This window comes from Odontomachus brunneus, unplaced genomic scaffold (assembly GCF_010583005.1).
Source record: "Odontomachus brunneus isolate Ranch 3 - 2012 unplaced genomic scaffold, Obru_v1 Obru_scaffold_196, whole genome shotgun sequence".
NCBI lineage: Eukaryota > Metazoa > Arthropoda > Insecta > Hymenoptera > Formicidae > Odontomachus > Odontomachus brunneus.
In genome coordinates, this window is record NW_022639646.1 from 164,812 (window position 1) to 185,006 (window position 20,195).

General features: G+C 30.0%; 3 protein-coding genes across 5 annotated transcripts in view; all 3 read left to right on the plus strand.

Moving 5' to 3' along the window:
* Nucleotides 1-646, plus strand: part of LOC116851928 — a 3,147-nt gene extending 2,501 nt beyond the window's left edge. For all 3 annotated transcript variants that reach the window (XM_032831859.1, XM_032831861.1, XM_032831860.1), the window contains 2 exons: nt 213-287; nt 548-646. In XM_032831859.1, the coding sequence (XP_032687750.1) occupies nt 213-249 (37 nt within the window). In that variant the 3' untranslated portion in view covers nt 250-287; nt 548-646. The remainder of the gene's footprint in view (nt 1-212; nt 288-547) is intronic.
* A 1,383-nt stretch (nt 647-2,029) lies between these two features.
* Nucleotides 2,030-20,195, plus strand: part of LOC116851931 (glutamyl aminopeptidase-like) — a 20,313-nt gene continuing 2,147 nt past the window's right edge. Inside the window, exons 1-16 of the mRNA XM_032831865.1 lie at nt 2,030-2,118; nt 2,793-3,373; nt 4,477-4,932; nt 5,092-5,275; nt 6,230-6,404; nt 6,495-6,576; nt 6,988-7,337; nt 9,613-9,887; nt 10,248-10,438; nt 10,573-10,878; nt 10,951-11,023; nt 17,014-17,173; nt 17,262-17,340; nt 18,176-18,516; nt 18,922-19,196; nt 19,408-19,610. Of these exons, the coding sequence (XP_032687756.1) occupies nt 2,089-2,118; nt 2,793-3,373; nt 4,477-4,932; nt 5,092-5,275; nt 6,230-6,404; nt 6,495-6,576; nt 6,988-7,337; nt 9,613-9,887; nt 10,248-10,438; nt 10,573-10,878; nt 10,951-11,023; nt 17,014-17,173; nt 17,262-17,340; nt 18,176-18,516; nt 18,922-19,196; nt 19,408-19,610 (3,761 nt within the window). The 5' untranslated portion in view covers nt 2,030-2,088. The remainder of the gene's footprint in view (nt 2,119-2,792; nt 3,374-4,476; nt 4,933-5,091; nt 5,276-6,229; nt 6,405-6,494; nt 6,577-6,987; nt 7,338-9,612; nt 9,888-10,247; nt 10,439-10,572; nt 10,879-10,950; nt 11,024-17,013; nt 17,174-17,261; nt 17,341-18,175; nt 18,517-18,921; nt 19,197-19,407; nt 19,611-20,195) is intronic.
* LOC116851924 (glutamyl aminopeptidase-like) lies at nt 12,178-17,149 on the plus strand. The gene is made up of 5 exons (XM_032831854.1): nt 12,178-12,458; nt 13,924-14,419; nt 14,594-15,058; nt 16,408-16,582; nt 17,005-17,149. Exons 2-5 carry the CDS (start codon nt 13,938-13,940, stop codon nt 17,011-17,013), a joined length of 1,131 nt encoding a protein of 376 aa, XP_032687745.1. The 5' UTR covers nt 12,178-12,458; nt 13,924-13,937; the 3' UTR covers nt 17,014-17,149.

Sequence of the window (20,195 nt, forward strand, 5' to 3'; positions counted from 1 at the left end):
TCTCTCTCTCTCTCTCTCTCTCTCTCTCTCTCTCTCTCTCTCTCTCTCTCTCTCTCTGTTCGAAATTTCTCAAATGCGGTCGTAATAGCAAATCGCAGTTGTATATATATATATATATATATATATATATATATATATATATATATACAATATATATATATATATATATATATATATATATAAATAAACTCGGTTTCTTTTTAAATTTTCAGATTTTTCGAAGTTATGTTTCTTGAGAATCTTAAATGATGCTATTATATAAATGTTCTATGGATTAACTCGAAACGGTAAATTTTATACTTCACATTTTATATTCAATTGTTCACGTTTCTTTAATTTAACATTGCTCTGAATATGTCATATATCAACATTATCCAATCCATTTACTTTGTGACCGAAGCATGATGATCTTTCATATATATCATATATATATGATCATTTATTTCATAGTTTAATCGAAAATAATAAATTATAAAACCATTGTTTTTATACCGAGAATAATTTGTTATTGCTCGTTACTAATACAAGTCTAAATTATCATTTTCAGATAATGGAATTTGTACGAAGAAAAAAAAACGTGACATGCTTGGAAAAATAGACTTTATCTTATGGAATTTTGGAAGAATGTATAAATAAATTGAATGAATCGAATAAAGAAAGAGTTTCATCAATTCTGAAACGATGGAGACAATACGATTTCAAAATTGGTCGAATCTACAAGTAAACATTCTGCGAATAATATCTTGCAGAAGAAAAACCTGAGCAAAAATGATTACATATAATTAAACATGAATTTTTTCTCTGTATGGCTACATATAATTGTATTCAATTATTTATATCTACATGAAATCCACGGAAAAATGCTAATTACAATTAAAGAATTAATTAATGTAATTAAAATAACCGCTTATATTTATAATATATCCGCGTAGACATAAATTATTACATATGATTATTTATGCGGTTATATAGAAGCAAAATTTATACATATACGTAACATATAATTATATATAATTTATGTGTAATTTTATGCGTAATTTTATATAATTATATGTAATCATTTTTTCTCAAGTCATATGATTTTAAATTTGGTCAAATTAACAACACATCCAAAAATTGAGATAATTTTCATGTCTTAATTAATGAATAATTCTTAATGTTAATTCTGAAAATTGCAATATGTGTTTGTTTTTTTATAATTACATATATATATATACAAATATATATATATATATGTAGTTATATATATATATATGTAAGTATAATATACATATATATATACACATACATATATACATATTTAAATACATATATGATAAAATATATTCTTTTATACTTATATAAGAATTATATAAGTTATAAAAAATATATATATATTATTTTTCTTTTAATTAGTTATATATGTATGTTATATTATAAAATGTTATTATAATTTAATAAATATTATATAAAAATCTTTCAAGTTCTTTTTTTATCTAAACACTTATAATTGGTATAAATATTATTAATATAGGAGATATTATAGTTGCAAATTTTTTCACATCCGTCAAGATAAGATATTTTGTAATACAAGAAATTGATAACAATATTTTGAAATAGGATGGGATTCATCTGCAGGTTATATAAGAAAATAAGCATAAAAAATTGCAATCTGATAGCTAGTTTTGAAAAATTGTTATAATCTTTATTGCCGATACTAACAATTATGTTATTTTGTTGCGCACGCGCCTACATACACATACACATATACAAACTCTCTCTCTCTTTTTCTTTCACACATTTATTTTCCCTTTCATCTACACATCACTCATTTAATATAAAATAATTCTTAATAATGCTTGTATTCTCTTGAACAAAAGTGTCTTCAATAAGAATATAATATAGTTTAAGCTATTCGATCAGAAGAGTGTATTTATAAACAGTGGACATTTCTCACGGTCGATTATTACATGAATAATCGAATCGTGATTGGTCAATTTATGTACTGCTTACGTCTTATTGGCCTACTGCCAATCTCAATGTAGCTAGATCTTAATGGCTTAACTTCGTTATTTGGGATTTCATACTTATACGACATCACGTACTGGTATGATTAGTTTTCAGCAAACCGTTGTAAAGGTAAGATATAGTAATCTTAAATTACATTTGCAGACTTAGACACTTAAGACATCGAATCTGTTAAGTGCAACTAATTGTTGGAAGAAAAATTAATCCGTGTGTATATATAGAATATATATAGTCCTATATATATATATATATATATATATATATATATATATATATATATATGTGTGTGTGTGTGTGTGTGTGTGTATAGGGTTATATATACAGTATTACATATATGTACACAGTAAAGTATATATTATATGTAATAAACATCAGAAAGTGATATAATTAAAATTTTCTAATTTCTATATATATATATATCTATTTTTGTAACAGTCAGCGAATCCAATAGCGTTACACAAATTTATAACGTTATATTTAACACGGATCTGTTTATGAAAGGATCCAAGATCCAAAGTGCCTTTTAGAATATACATTAGTTGTTATTGTTTCGTTATCTGTTCAGCTTTCTCTCTGTATATAAACAGCGAAAGAGAATCGACTCTTATAAGAATAATTGACGATTGAAATATCAGTTATTCCGACAAATATTATATTCACTCCTGATTTCGATAAACGACACCCTCCCTGTGTATTCTTTTTTATTATCTTTTTCGTGCCTAAAATCGAAATTTATCCCGACAATTTTTTGTTGCAATTTTGCTTACGTTTAATTGCTTTCTCAGCTAACAGACAAATCGTTCGTGCAGATATACGACGTGAAAATGGGTATGTTACCCTTAACGCTGATATTAAATGTTGGCCTGGTATTCACCCTGGCGACAGCATTGTACACCAATGAGGACATTGGAGACTGTTCAGAGGCTACACCTCATGATCGCTTAACGCACATAGAGCCATTGAAATATAACGTCAAACTCAACATCAGAGTGCATTATAAAAACATCATCGGCGAAAGCAAAATCAGAATACGGATCGCAAAGACAACGCGAGTCGTGGCTCTGCACGCTTACGGGCTCCAAATAGACGAGGACGCGGTGGTGCTCACGAAATTTAACAGAACGTGGGCTGAAGATGCGAAGAACGGTAATGGCGAAAACGGTAAGATCGGTAACGGTGATATAGTTATGGATATTTACAAGCCGGAAAGCTATCGTTACTGCACCGCATCGCAGATTCTGGAGATACATTTTGACAAAGATATGCATCGTGGATATTACGATTTGTATATCCCGTTTGTTACTCCTTTCTCTGAATTTGAAGGCTTCATACAATATCCGTATCTCAGTGAGGAAACAAATAAAAGGTGAGTGAGTGTGAGAGTTGTGGACGTGCCGCGATTTATCTACTTTCGTTTATTATTCGTCTCTAATATTGTTAACGCTATCGAAAGATGTATGTAAAGTATGCAACACTGCACGGAAAAATAAATTTAGTTGGATTAACCAATCTAATAAAACGTGAACGAACCAAAATTCTAGTTGAGGTTATTAGAATTCTACTTAAGTTAATAAGATTCTAGTCAATCTAACAAGATTTCTAATTAACCAGAATCTTGTTAACTTGAATAGAATTTTTATCAGATATTTGATTAATCTAATTAAATGTTTTCCCAAAAATGATTATATATGAATTGTATGAATTTTTTTCCTATATGGAAAGTATACATAAAAAAATATCACTCTGTTGTTAAAGGAAGTAATTACTCCGTTTATTTTTCTTCTTTTAAGTAATGGTTTAAATAAAGAAATATATATATTTTAGTCTTGAAATATATTTATCACAAATTTTAGAGAAGCTCATTATGATGTAATTAAAAGAAGAATTTATTATGCTTACAAAAATATTATAAAACTTCATCGAAGAAAAAGTTGACTTAACTTTTATAGTAAATAAACGTAATTTTTGTTTTAAGTTAAGATAATTCTTGATTTTCAAATGCTAAACTTAATAGGATTCAGAATATATTGAATAATAAATTTGATGCTTATGATGAATTTATGATAGACTTGCGGATATATAAACTTATAAAACAAGTAACATTTGAATGCAGCATATATTTTTCTATGTATATATAATTATATGTAATTATATATGTTTACACGAAAAGATTCTGTTGATCAAATATAATTCAAGCAACTGTTCTCGTTTATAGAAATCCGTTATGTCAACATATAACTGCATAAAACTATTTGCTTTTCTCTATTATCAACAGTGTTTTTCCGTGTATACATATATAGTTACATATAGATATGTATAAAAATATATAAACACTATATATATATATATATATATATATATACTTATTAAGTATATAAACTTATATGCATATAATTATATACAATTTTACAATTATATATATTTTTTTTTGTTTGGGATAATCAAATGTATGCCATTGATATGCAATAGGTGGCTGTTCACGACGTTTATGGAACCGAATGGGGCACGAAAGGTATTTCCATGCTGGGACGAGATGGCAATGAAAGCGTTCTTCAACATCTCAGTTCAGCATTCATCCCACTATATTGTCTTTTCGAATACGCCAATACGACAATTGGAAGAAAAGGACACAGATGACGTACATGTCACACACTTTCATCCCACGGCCGCGATCTCACCTTCTCTCGTGATGATCACGATGATCAATAATATCATCAACTGTCCTATAGAATTCGCGGTCAGTTATATATGGCATAGAGAGGAGGTGACGGATTCGTTGCGCTACACGCGCAGCATCATAGAAATGGTCAAACAATACTTATCCTTGACTACGGATGTGCAAGAAAAGAAACGCAAAACGAACTTCCTTTTGATTCCAAACAGTCCAATGAAGTCCATAGGATGCTGTGGTCTTTACCTTTACCGGTAAGCAGTATACTTTGTTGAAGTATCATATTATTTTGTTGAGGAGCTGCAAGGATCCTCGTTACTAATTAACGTTTGTAAATATATAGGAAACGAGGAAGCGTCTAACTGTGACTCGTGAGAATTTTTGATGTAATCAATGTAATTCACATTTCACAGAGAGCAAGATCTTACGTATGACGAGAAAACCGACTTCTCTGGTCGCAAAATTGCCATTGCGAGGTTGTTAGCGCATAGCATATCACGCCGATGGTTTCTTGGGGTGGTCAGTCCATTTTGGCAGACTGACTCTTGGTTAGGTGAAGCACTAGCAACGTATTTCTCTCATTACACCGTAGCCAAGGTAAGATAACATCGTTAACATCAACGAAATGCCTTTGCTATTGAAATATACGTTTATTTTTTTAAAATGATTGTCTTGTGCGATAGAAAGAGAAAGTAGAACAATTTAGGCAAACTGTAGATAACAATATGAAAGATAATAATATATATATATATATATATATATATATATATATGTTTTAAAATTAATTATTATATCAATATTTTGTTACTGAAAGACAGAAAAAAAGGTTTAATTGTATATAGAAAAATAGAAATTAATTAGAGAGAGAGAGTTTCATTTACTATAGTACAAACTTTGGGATTACCTTTTTCCACAATTATACATACAACAGTTATTTATTTCTATTAACATATCTCAATGTTCGTTCATTACTGCGATTAATTTATATTTTAATATAATCTTTTCTTCCTTTTTTCTTTTCCTTGTCACATATGTAAAATATTGCTATAATTTACAAATATATATATATATATATATATATATATATATATATATATATTTATAATTATTTTCAATTTTAATTTTCAAACTATATTTAGAGTCTTTTAGTAAAAGATTGCTACGATATAATATATATAAAATATATATTTTTAATATATCATAGCAATTTTTTTACTAAAGAATTCTAAATGCAGTTTAAATATCAAAATTAAAATTGAAAATAAAGCACTGGCCATAATCTATTATAAAGAAACACTAAAAGAAGCAAACTATAGATGTCTCAATTTTTTAGTTAAATATTTTTCTAATTGTTGCAATTAGGTAGTGTTTTGTGTTTAATATATAATCTAAGTTACGGCGGCTTCTCCTAAGAAATTCATTTCACGGGATACCCATTTTCAGCTCTTGCGAGTGCTTTTCCACAGAAAAACGAGATAGCACTTCTTTATCTCGCTAAGTCAAATGTCTCCTATATCACATTCATCCGTTCGCAATAACTATCGTTTGCAGATGCTGCAAAATGCGATGTACATACATCTCTACGTTGTCCAGATTCTACAGCCTACGCTCCATTATGATACCGAACTCAAAATGAAATCTATCGCGGAAATGGCCAAGAGTACCGCTGAGATCAACGCAAATGAAATCGACATGATTTTTTATTCTCGCTTGAGTTACAACAAAGGTGAGACTCGAAAATAAAATAACGGTAGTTGTAACCATTTTATTTTAAATCGATATGTCGACATATGTCTCATTATGTGAATCATCGTAGGCTCCGTCTTGATACGTATGTTGCAACATTTTCTTGGAGTGGAGAATTTTCGAGATGGTATCGACAGATATGTGAGAAAATAGTGAGTAATTTATCGTAATACTGTAATTATATTTTCTCTCTCTCTCTCTACTTCTCTATCTACCTCTCTCTTTCTACCAAGTACTCTTTCTACCAAGTACGCGTGCGAACGTGTGCATGCATGTTTTGTTTCAAAATTTCAAAACCGATCGTGTACTCGGTTTACTGGTATAACGGCTATACTGATTAACGACATAAAAAGGCTTAATAAGTTAATCTATACAGTTATAAATTATGATAGATCAGTACAATTGCAAACACTATATTTTTATTAATTATTTAAAATATGTTAACAAAATGCTATTGTATAATTAATTCCCGGGTAAATGAAATGTTTGAAAAAATGTGTTATTTGTTTCGGACCATTGTGAAGTTCACGTGTTATTAGTGACACTAAATTTTGATGATTCAGTAAGTCCAGTTCAGCCACTACCGACGATTTTTGGCAAATAATGCAAGAAATTTTCGACGAGTCGGGTAGACACAACTATAATATAAAAGAGATGATGGACACATGGTTAACGGGACGACAGTATCCCGTAGTGAGTTTCGATTATAATTATAATATTTCTACGGCGACAATTTCAATATCATGCGATAATGATAACTGGATAATACCTGTAAGTTATACTATGTCGAATTTCGCTTCCAAAAGTACTGCCTCGAGAAGTACTGGCCTTGAGAAGTTGAAATGTTCCCAAAGCAAAATTATAAATGGATTCAAATTGGAAGATATGATTATAATAAATCGAAACCAAGTTGGTGAGTACTGATCATGTTCACATTGATAACTTAACATACTCACGACATCGTCGTGTTTTCGTGTAGGAGAGACCGGGGCTAGATGTCCTATGTTTCAGAATTTCAAAATTATAACTTCTCAGGCAACCAATTGTTGTGACTAACTATATAAACATGATAGAGACAACCTTCTTCTATGTATTAATGCCCATCAGGACCTTATTAATCGTATATTTGGTTTTAATAACCAAAATATGAACATGCAATAATAGCCATCTTGCTTTGCTACCATATTCTAGTTTAATTATTCAGTAGTGCAGGATAAGAAGGCCGCATATATAAAATATATATCCTAATAAGAGTAATTCCGGAGTCTCCGCGAGAAGTTTCCACAGCCCTCCTGCCGGCCCTTAATTATCGGCTAACTTTACCTCATCGGCTAATATGCTCTATTTCAATCATTTTATGAGTGAAAATTGCATTTATTACTAAAAATAATACATCATACGTTTGCAGGAAATTTCATTCTAGTTATTAACACATTGCTTAATTTTATTAAGTCACACTGGAGAATATTAATATACAAAGATTCGAAAATTTACTTCGCTATTACTAAATCAGACTTTTCTATTTCTTAACTGTAATATTATTTTGATTTTTGCCAAACTCAGGAAAAAGTATTTATGTTCCAAAAGAACTATTTCGCGATTTTGTACTCACTATTCCTCTCAAGATAAATACTGAAAAAAGCACATGAGCAATATACTTCTGGGGACACACAGCTCCGGTCTCATCTATTCTATAATACGCGCGATCCTCAAGGTGCACCGTTTATACGTTAGATGTTAATAAATTGATGTTGCAGCGCTCGCGGATAGGTAAGAGGCTCGAAGCTGATCATGTTTCGTTAACACATGCTAGCCGGGGCAGTTTACTATATGCCGCGCATACAGGGTGTCCGATAACTGATCGAGCCGTGTACGGATAGAAACAAAATAATCCTAATAGTTATATACCATTTTGAAATTTTCTTAATATTTATTTCGCAATTAATTAAAATGTATAAACAAATGAGCTCACGAGAAGCGGTACGAGAGGACAGGCTCTGTGTGTAAAAGAAATGGCTTACCTCTTAGCAAATAAGTAAACAGCTAATTTCGAGGCGGAGTAACGTATACGTGTCGTTTGTTACTCCGCCTCGAAATTAGCTGTTTACTTATTTGCTAAGAGGTAAGCCATTTCTTTTACACACAGAGCCTGTCCTACCACTTCTTGTGAGCTCATTCGTTTATACATTTTAATTAATTACGAAATAAATATTGAGAAAATTTCAAAATGGTATATAACTTTTATGATTATTTTGTTTCTATCCGTACACGGCGGTTGCTCGATCAGTTATCGGACACCCTGTATATACGCGCCCCGGCATCTATATGTTAATATGTCAGGAAACATTACTTTTCGAGCGCTATGGTTCGAAAAGATTTTTGCGATTACGTCTGCGGGTAAACCACCTGTCGATTTGTCAGGAAAATTACATAATTTTTCTGACATAAATCGATTCCTCGTGTTATTCCGCGCACGTGTACATTGAGAGAAAAATATAGTTGCTTTCGGCGTCAACTATATTTTTTTTTTAACCGGAACAATAATTAGAAAAACTATCTTTCTAATAACTTATTAAAATAATGTTTTTCTAACTATTTTTGTGGTTAAAGTCACAAAAGAGTATACTTGACGCCAAAGGCAACTATATTTTTCTCTCAGTGTATAAAAGTGACGAAGTTACATCATCATCGGAAAGTGAATACTCCCTCCACCTCTTAAAATATTTTACATTTCATCTTGACATTTTTCGGTACAAGGTATTTTATATCAAGATGAAATATAAAATATCGCGGAAAGTATTTACTTTTTGATAATCGCTTTCTCTGATCCTTTTATTCACAGATCTGAGGAAACGATTTATGTAAAAGAAAAGTAATTATAATTTTACTAAGAAATAGAAAAGTGGCTTACGTATATGTGTACTCATATATGCATTTTTCTGGCCTGTAGAATGGGAAGGAAATGTCTACTGATATAATGAATGTATGTATTAACAAAAAGTGATCAATTTCGGTCCGGCTGTCTCTCTCATCCGCTCCCGAACGCTATAACATCGATTTATCAATACTATGTATACGTTGAAAATAGAAAGGAAGGAGAAAATTTACGTTCGTAAAACGTTGCTTAACAAACACAATCGAAAATATCTGATAATCTAATTTAGAGAGGTCAATTTACTTCACAACAGGATACTACCGTGTTAATTACGACAACAAGAACTGGCGAAAAATCTCCTCTCACTTACGATATAACAATTACACTAACATTCACGTCCTCAATCGTGCTGCATTCATCGATGACGTGTATCACTTTATGATGAAGGGCGAACTTGAGGTTTCGACCTTCTTCAATATCATCAAATATCTAAAACGGGAGATGGATTTTGTAGCGTGGTATCCTATGTTTAACATTTTGTCGTACATGTCAGAATTTTTCAAACAGCCAGAGCATACATTTGTGATTGTGAGTAGTAGCGAATTTCGTTAACGAAATTATATGTCTGGTACTATGTGTATACAATTTCGTAGAAAATCGACAAGCTTTGAATGCAAAAGTAATAAAATCAAATATTTTGTTTACTTGAATACAATATACATATAAAATATATATAAAATGAATACAAAATGTTTTTTTGAAAAATATAAAAATACGTATAACTATATATAATTACATATTAATTATACATGATTTACATACACGAAGCTTCAATTATATGACAAAATACTGTAAATTATATGACAATTATATGTAAACAATTATATGACAAAAAACTGTAAAGAGATAGTATATTAATATAGATGAATGTCACTTAACGATTTTTAGCCACACATGCTGGATATCTTGGATGCACTTCTGAATAACGTGGGTTACGAAGAAGATTATAAAGATGCTGACATGATGAAGGCGTTACGATTATTAGGATTAAGATGGGCTTGCAAACTCGGTCATGCGAAATGTCAAGAAGTTGCCAATGCAAAGTTGACCGCGCATATCATGGATCCTGCGGCACACCCGTAATTCTTCTTGTGATTGCTACTATTCTGCAATATATTTCTCTCATGTCACTCACGATACGCTCGATCACTTACGCTCAATTGAAAATCAAATCTCTGTCGTAAACTCTTGTTTCTCTTTACGTATGCCGTAGAATTTTACCGTGGTGGAAGGACTGGGTATATTGCACGGGTATAGAGACGGCAAATCTTAGCATTTGGCATCAGGTGTTGCACACAAGCATGAGGAGTAAAGACTTTGAAACTTTAATGCACTTAACTTGTTCTAATGAAGCTCCGCTTCTCATATATTACCTGGATTTCCTTGTGTCAAACAATGGCGCAAAAGAATTGACTGATCACCAACGTTACAGTATTTATCATGCTATAATAAAGAAACATGCACAGAAGGATATGGTGCTTAATTTCATTATGAGCAAATATAAAGAAATAATGTCCAGGTAATTTCTTCGTTCTTAAGAAATCATCATCTGTGAGAATAAACTGATAAATTAAATAACCAAATTTTACAGTTTTGATGAAACTCTAACGATGATATTAGGTGATGCCATTATGAATCTGAAATCGTCGGAACAATTCGACATGGTAAATTTCATCTCTTTCAAATATTTACTTACGTCCTATTATTCATTACAATTATTTTTGCATATGCTGGATTCTTTATTTATTTATTTGGAAAATAAGAAATTGCGTTGCGACCTATTTCATTAATCAAGTTGCTATTCGCATTGGCGATAAATATCAAAATTATTTGTTTTAGATAACGGAGTTCGCAAAACACTCCTCCAACGAGGACCAGTCTCGGATAGAGTACTTGTTACACTCTCGAATAAAACAATTAAAGCAAATAAAGAATAAGTATGACTGTTTCTAAAAGTGAAATTTAATACTAATTCAAACGCAAAAGTAAACGTCTTAATCGAATGTTTAAAAATTAAAACATTGGTGCGACAGGAACATGCGTCCTAATTATAAATAATATTTAATTTTAGCTTTATTGGTAAATTTAACGTCTTTTTAATAATATTGCTCTTTTATATAAAATATATATATATCACATCTAATGTGAAATATATAATATTGTAATACCATAAAATATTGTAATATTCTTTTATATACTATATAAAAGAATCTGTACATGTATGTGTATATGTGTGTAAATATATACATACATACATACATATGTATATAACATATATATATATATATATATATGTATTATTAGTTTTATAAATTAGAGCCATGTATATGTATATTATATCGAAAATTGTTCTTTTTATTCAATAAATTATACTAACAATATTGTACAATCTAAATATGTACTTTAATATGTTTGAGAACACAGATTTTAGTTACTAATCTGACTACAACTGCCGAATAAATGATATTCATGTAGTAATATATCTGACTGATAGTACCATCTAAGGAGAAAGTAATTATGTATGCTCTCTCGAAATTTCTTGGAGTAAAACTTTTCACTCAAAACGAAACAAAAATAGCAGTATCTTCACTCAAAGCAACAGTGAAAATACTGCCACTCAAGATCGCAATAATAAATGTTTCGTTCAATCTGAGAAGGGATTCTGAATCTATTTGAGCAAAAATTTCAGTTGATTAAAGTAAATATGCGGTGCAATACATTAGATTCATTCTTCAATTTTAAGTATGTTCACTCGATGACTCAAAGTGGAGAATTTACTTTGTATGAGTGAAATTCGGATTTGAATGATTTAATAGTCTCTCTACTTTTCAAGTGAAATTTTATTTAAAAAATTTTGGAGATTGTGTATCTCTCTGGTACGTCACTCGCGCGCATGTGTTTACTGACTAAAAACACTTCCTACATGTGGTGATATAATTTGTAGCTTAGCTTGTCTCGTGTCATATCGTACATATAATAACATCAGGTACTGTTATTGTCACGAGTTTGTGATAATCGTTTTGTCGAGATGGTATAGTCGAGACGATAATCTTAAATTACTTCTTCAAGTATTTCTTCCACACAAATTCGACATATGAGGTGAGACACCATAAACGTAAAATACTGATAGATAAATATTGTTTACTGCAAAATGTAGTAAATACTCTGAGAAAAATTTGCATACTTCCGAATAACTGACATAACAAATTTAATTCTCATTTATACTCGAATATATTTTCTGTATGTTTGTTAAAAACACCGTTATGTTTCTAGAAAGAACGTATTATATTTTTTTAATATCGCAAATGAAATTATGTGGATAATTTAGTTGTACTTGATTATACTTTGACGTGAATTTCGTTTTACGTTTTATATTGCACAAACATGATAGAAAGAGCAAATTTAATTATTTTATTTCTAGTAACTAATTCTGTATATTGTCATAAAACGTATTAACTGGTTTCTGTATGAGAAAGCAATCGAAGTATCAAATTATTTGCTAAGAAAGCACATAATCATACACGCTAATCGATATTTAATCTAATTTCTTCAATTACTACTTATAAGAAAGCGTTCAACTTTTCATCGAGATATTATATTTGCATTGTACATGTTTCGGTAGTAATTAAGATTTCTTAATTTTTGCGTATCAAATTGTGTGTATAAGGCGCGCGTTTATATACATTTTATAGAGTCTCGTGTTTTGAAATGCTCTTTAACGCGTTTCTTAAGATAAATACTTGTTATTATTGTATTGTTTTCTTTTTATAACCGTCTTTGTTTTTTAGAAAAGAATATTAGGATGATTATTTGTTTCGCCTGAGGTAGGTAAATAATGCATACGCGCGTATGTATATATACATATATTCATACACACACACACACACACACACAACACACACATATATGCATATATACACATAGAATGTACCAGCATAACAGGAGAACATATCTAAATATCTTTTTTATTTTTAATGACACGAGAAATATTTAGAGCATAATTTAAAGGTTTTCAAAGGAGGAATAGGAAGAAAATTTTTTGCGATTATATTTTTCAGAATTTCTCGAATATCATCCTGACTGTTTTAGAATTTGATCGCTTTGTTTATGTTTAGTCTTCTCAGTATCATAACTCTGACTTGCTTCAATGCATTTCAACATCCGCTACAAGATGAAATAGAAATAAATACATGCTTTCCTAAAAACAAATACTTAAAAAATACTTAAAAGATTTAATTAATCTTAAAAAATTCGAAAAAAAATTATTGCAAAAAATTGTCTTTCTACTTTTTATTATATGATACTCCTCGTTCCGAGCCAATAAAATTGGGTTCTAAACATTTTGTAACATTAAAAACAAAGGAGATATTTAAGTGTCCTCCTTATGCTGGGACACACTGTATAATATAATTCATGTAATAACATTACTAAGATGAATTGCGCTCATCTCTTCTTTTTCCTTCGACTTTTTTATGGCAGTAAAAATAAAAAATTGGAAAAATATCGTTATATTGCATTTTTTATATCTATTCAATAGCTTTGTTAATAATTAAATTGATTGCAGGCATTTATGGTAAAATGGAAGCTTTGAAAATACTTCTCAATGTAGCTCTGCTATTTATCGCCGTAATAGCCGACGTAGAAGATCTCAGAAATTGTTCGAGGATTTCCCGTCATTTACCGATCAATATAGTGGAACCAATACATTATAAAATTAACCTCTTAGTGAAACCGAATCAACGTGATTTATCAGGCACATCCGAAATCACTATTATTGTAAAAGAAGCTACGAGAAACATAAGTCTGAACTCTTACGGAATAAAAATAGAATTTGACCACGTAAAAATCACGAACATATCTAAAACATATGATGAACCGGGCGAACTGGTTGCTAAACTGATGTTGTTCCGACAATGTTTTCAAACTCAAATTTCGGTCATAATCTTTGACAAGGTCATAAAACCTGGAAAATATATTTTTCATATAGGATATAAGTCTATTTTATCTGAAGATATAGGCATTGAACATAATGCATATTTGTGGGATTCTACTGTTAATAGGTGAGTATGTGTTAAAATACGTCATAAGTTTGTAAACGTCACTTTGGTATGAAACATTATACGTTTCATACATATATAATATAAAGCGTCATGAACACTTTATATCAAGGCATATAAATTAATGATAAAAACACAATTGAAATTTGTTTTTGTAATGGCATGTTATTAAAATAGTGATAAATGGATACTCACGAATCATTATATACCAAAGGCGATACGAGAAATATTTCCATGTTGGGATGATCCGACAGTAAATACGACATTCGACATCTCAATCACACATCCTCGAACGTACGGAGCTTTTTCGGTTACGCTTTTAGCGGAAGACAGGAAGCTACCAGGCAACATGCATAGAACGCGATTCAACGAAATTTCCAAGATACCAACTTATCTCTTGTCAATTATAGTAATCAGTAAAATGGCATACAGTGATATGACAACAAGACTGCATTATGTATATCAGAGATTTGATTATATTCACAAATTTCTGTTAAAGAAGACGTGTGAAATGTTAGGAGCGGCAGCAAGTGAGTACAATAAACTCATGCGTTCATTTAAGAAAGAGATAAAAGTCGATCACATCTTCCTTTCAAAAGCTGTAATGAAGGTCAAGGCGCATCCTGGAGTTATTATTTATAGGTATATACAACATACATAATTAAAATATTATCACATAAACTGGTCATATGCGAGGTAATACTTAGCATCAAGGCTTTTGATGAAAAATAATTATATGTAACTTATATATGAATTTTTTTTCTATAGCTATATATACAATAATGCATAAGCATGTGTCTATATTGAGAAAAAACTGTTGAACTGTTGAACAAAAAGAAATATATTTTAATTCATTTAGATATTTTACATCATAGCTGCTGCAAACGTGAGCAATTGCTTTAATAAAATTTTCACAACAGTATTTTTTCCGTATAGGCACATACACAATTGTTGTCTCACAATTCAAAGCTCATGTGGTGGTAAAAGAGATCAAACTGAATAGGAAAACAATATATTATATTTTGCAAAGTTCGCTATCAAGAAATTAATTAAACAATAGAAAAGCGTGAGGACACGGGAAGTGGTAGAACGGACTCTGCAGTATATTTAAAGAAAGAATGCTTGCAAGAAAGATATCTTATAAGAATCTCCTAGAAATGGTGGGAATTAGCTGATGGAGAAATGTAGATTAACGTAGTAAGGAATGAATGGCGAGAAAGAAAGAAGTATGCTTTTTGCTTTCAACTGATATTCGCCGTACTGCGAGATCCTAAATAGTAAGATATCTTTTTTACAAGTTGTAAGAAAAGTAATTTTTCATTAAATAGTCCAGAGTCTAATGTATTATTTCCCGTGCATACATTCTTTTATATAATTTAATTAATTTCTGTATTTTTATTGTGAAATCAACAAAATGGTACATTAATTCGTTGTTTACAAGTTGAACAGAAAATTACGCACAAAATTACTGCGCGAGGTCCTTAGATTTTTATAGACCCTCGTGCTAGTCTTTAATAGAAAAAATTTATTTTAGCAGTAATTTGGACTACGTTACAACTTAAAAGAATGCATGTTGTTTTAAATTGTTAGCAGTAGTATATTCTAAATATATATAAACATATATTTAGGATGTACACTAGTGGTCTAAAAGGTTTGTGCACCGATTTTTTGTAGATTTCGGAACGCGTCTCTCTTTAGGAGAGAGACAACCACTGCTTGACACGCCAGCACTGCCACTTATTACGAGAGCAGAAGGTGACATATACTGTATATGCCATCTTTCTGCTCTCGTAATAAGTGGCGGCGCTGGCATATCAAGCTGTGGTTGTCTTTCTCTTGAAGTTGGGACGCGTCCCGAAATCTACAAAAAATCGGTGCACAAACCTTTTAGACCACGAGTGTACACGGGAACATTGGATGATGCATATATACAAAATGATTATTTCTAAATAATCACAACGACGAAATTAAATGATAATAATAACTTTTAGGGAGGAAGATTTTTTCTACAATAAAACTTATTATTATGCTGGTCGAGAAACGTTTATGTTCACTTTATTATCACACCAAGTAGGGCGTCAATGGTTTCTTGGTACGGAAGTGCATGATGATTGGTTATTCAGGGAAGCAATCTCGCTGTTCTACGGCTATTTAATTCCATCACAGGTTATTTCATATCAGCATTAATATTAAGTCAATTAAAAAGATTGATGTGGTGATATCACATACATGTAATACAAGCAACAATGCTAAAAACATTTTACGCGCAGAACATTGGTGAAGCAATATAGACGGTGATTGATTCGATGATAATATTAATAATGATGTCCTTCCTTGAAATATTTTGATTTTACATTTAGCTACACTAAATCGAATCAAGCTTTTCTATTTAACTGAGAAAATGCGAATCACGAATTTTGGAAGTTAACATTATTGATATCGTGCAAATTTTTAAATACAATTTTTGTAAATATTTTTGTAAATATATTGTTAATATTTTATTCAGTTAATGGCAAAATATTATTAACTTTCTCATTTTATATATTTAAGTATCTTCTTTAATATTGCAATTAATTTAATCGTATCAGTTATTTTAGATTCGGGGAAATCAGCTGTTTCTGAATCTCTTCGTAGTGAAACATCTACAGCTTGCGCTCAATAATGAGGAGGATTTAGGAATGATACAGGTTATTGATAAATTCGATTTCCTCGACGAAATCGATGATCTTTTTCACAATCGTCTATATTACAACAAAGGTGAGATTAGTAAATATAGCTGATCGAATATTGATCGATCTGGTTGATCTGGTTTTATATAACAAGCTTCACCGTATTTATTCCACAGTGGCCTCTCTACTTCGGTTGTTGCATTATATGTTTCCCAAAGATTTTAATAAAGGCATCGTGCAATACGTAAAGGAAGGGTGAGTAATTTACTGTAATATTATAAACACATAGTGTTATACCGCAACTACATTGGAATACATTTGTGTAGGTTTCAGCATGTTCAATAAATGGAGCAGTTTGTTGAATTGTAAAATGATTCAGTCCAATTATCGTTTGCAACAAAAAAAAAAAAAAAAAAATATATATATATATGTGTGTGTGTGTGTGTGTGTGTGTGTGTGTGTGTTTTAAATTATTACGTGTTTTAACTGTGGCAGGAAGTCTTTAAAGGCCTAATCCAATATTTGATATAAAACGTCGTATAACGATTCTTATCTGTCGCATTGTGTTCGTAATAACTTTGAAGAAAATGAAATTATTTACTTCTTAGATACTTTCTATATTTTGATAAGAGCATAAAGATAAATTTATTACTGTAATGTATTTATATAATTTACATTCTAATATGAAAATGGAGTGATATATGTCACCTTACTATGGCGCATTGCATCACTCTTAAATGTGCGAACTTGTTGGAATAGTTCGCAAATGTGCGAAATTGTTGGAATAGTTCGCAATATAATACAATTCAACAATTAATACAATTTAACTTACATAATTTATCTTAAATTTTCTCTTGTTTCAAAATTATTTTGTTCTTGATATTTTCATAGTAGAATTTTCTTAAGAATTTTCTTAAGATTTCCTCAGAAATTTGACCTTAATAGGTTCTACACTAGAGATGAGACAACCTATATAGCCACGAGCTAGAATGATAATTTTAATATGTTTGTTTTAATCTAATCTATTATTAAAGCTACAGATCATACTCTACGTACAAGTTTCAATCTGCAGTTAATTTTACTTCGGCAGAACCAATAACTTTTCGACCATCATGCAATCGTTCAATTTAACACATTTCAAAGATAAACATTCATTGAAAACAACGATGGATACATGGGTAAAGGAAAAATATTATCCTGAATTGTACGTTCATCGTGATTATTACAATAATATAGCGACGTGTTATTATTCATTACCTCATTCTGAAAACTTCAAATGGAACATGCCTATAACTAGTATTGTACAGTCAGATCTTATTTACTATAATGTTTCGATTGGTAATTTGACTATTAATTGGCTTAAGGATGCGCAATTAATCATTTCTGACATACCTCGAAATGATTTTATCATAGTCAATATAGAGCAGTTAGGTGAGTATGACTCTATTAATTTTCATCGCTTAATTATCTATTCTATAACAGATTCAAAAATTTATAGAATATTACATATTTATAATTTATACTAAAATAAATCCAAAGCAATGCTTGGGTTAAACAATATTTGCAATATTCGCAAAATACAGTTTGAAATATTTTATAGTTCTATTATCGTAGTTGATATATTCGATTTATATTCAAAATATTTGATAATGGGATATAAATATTAAATATAACATGTTAATATAATACATAAATAATTATGTATTATATCTAAAATGTTAATATATAAATAAAGGAAAAGATAGTGTTAAATTTATCATATAAAATTTTTTCTTTTTTAAGTAAACACGATCTGCATATTATTATGAATAAAATATTTAATATTTTTCGCGACAGGTTACTATCGTGTTAATTACAATAATCAAAATTGGCGGAGAATTTACAGCTTTTTAAACTATAACAATTTTACACTGGTACCTGTCCTCAATCGCGCTCAATTGATAAATGATGCGTATTATTTTGCGACTAATGGAAAATTGGACTCCGCTATATTCTTCCGTCTCATCGAATATCTAAAGCAGGAAACTGATTATTTAGCGTGGTATCCCATGTTTAATATTTTTCTACACATGTCGGCTTACTTGGAATGTTTAGAAGGCGAATTTGCAAAAGTGAGTAGCAGCTTATTCCGCTAACAAATTGATTTAGTTTTTATATATTGCACGAGGTTGTCCAAAATAATCGAGAAGTTTTGGAAGGTTATAGTACCTCATTTGGTATTTTGAAAAAAAATTTTGTAGTCACGTATATACCTAAATATAGAAATAAGTACTCTTCGCAAGTAACGTGGTACTGACGAATTAATGTTATTTGTGCTTCTAGACGCAGTTTGTGAATATCCTAGATGGACTTGTTAGTAATTTAGGATACGATATAGTTCCTAAGAATAAAACTTCCGTAATACCTACGAAGACAGCATTAACATGGTTAGGTATGAAATGGGCCTGCAAGATTGGTCACGTAGGGTGTAGAGATAACGCCACCAAAAGTTTAATTGATTATGTCCAGAGTCGTGAGAAGTACAAGTAATCTTTTATAAATGTCATCTATTTTTTATTTCTCTTAATACATTCGTTACTAGTGTTTCAAATGTATGATGTACTGATTTTTTGTGAGAAATCAGCGTTATAAATGTGTGATAAAGATAATTCTTTTTTTCACGTAATAAATAAATTGTCTGTTTTACCTAATTATACAAATAAATATATATTATATTAGGCTGTATGGAAGGTTCTTCAAATGAACTGTAGCAGCTAGTGTTTTTTATTTGTGACTATTCTTGCTTAAAAGATTTGATAAAAGTATATGGGAAAAGGCATATATATTTAGATAAATATTTAATCTTTTAATATAATATATTTAATCATTTAAAACATGTTATATAAAGTAAAAAATAATATAAAACAATATAAAAAGTAAAATAGAGTGAGAAAGGAATTGATAAGTTTTTTATATAATTCAGAATAAAATTTTTAATTGTAAATTTCTGTTTCTTTTGATAGAAAAATAAGTTCAGATAAAATATATATTTATAATATATCATATTATTATGATATTATATCATATATATATATATATATATATATATATATATATATATATATATATAT

Bases quoted from the DNA above. Each gene is read 5' to 3' on its own strand.
- LOC116851924 (XM_032831854.1), top strand. From the start codon at position 13,938: ATGGAAGCTTTGAAAATACTTCTCAATGTAGCTCTGCTATTTATCGCC. The intron at 14,420-14,593 runs GTGAGTATGTGT...TTATTAAAATAG, and splicing joins TGGGATTCTACTGTTAATAG to TGATAAATGGATACTCACGA. The intron at 15,059-16,407 runs GTATATACAACA...AATAACTTTTAG, and splicing joins CCTGGAGTTATTATTTATAG to GGAGGAAGATTTTTTCTACA.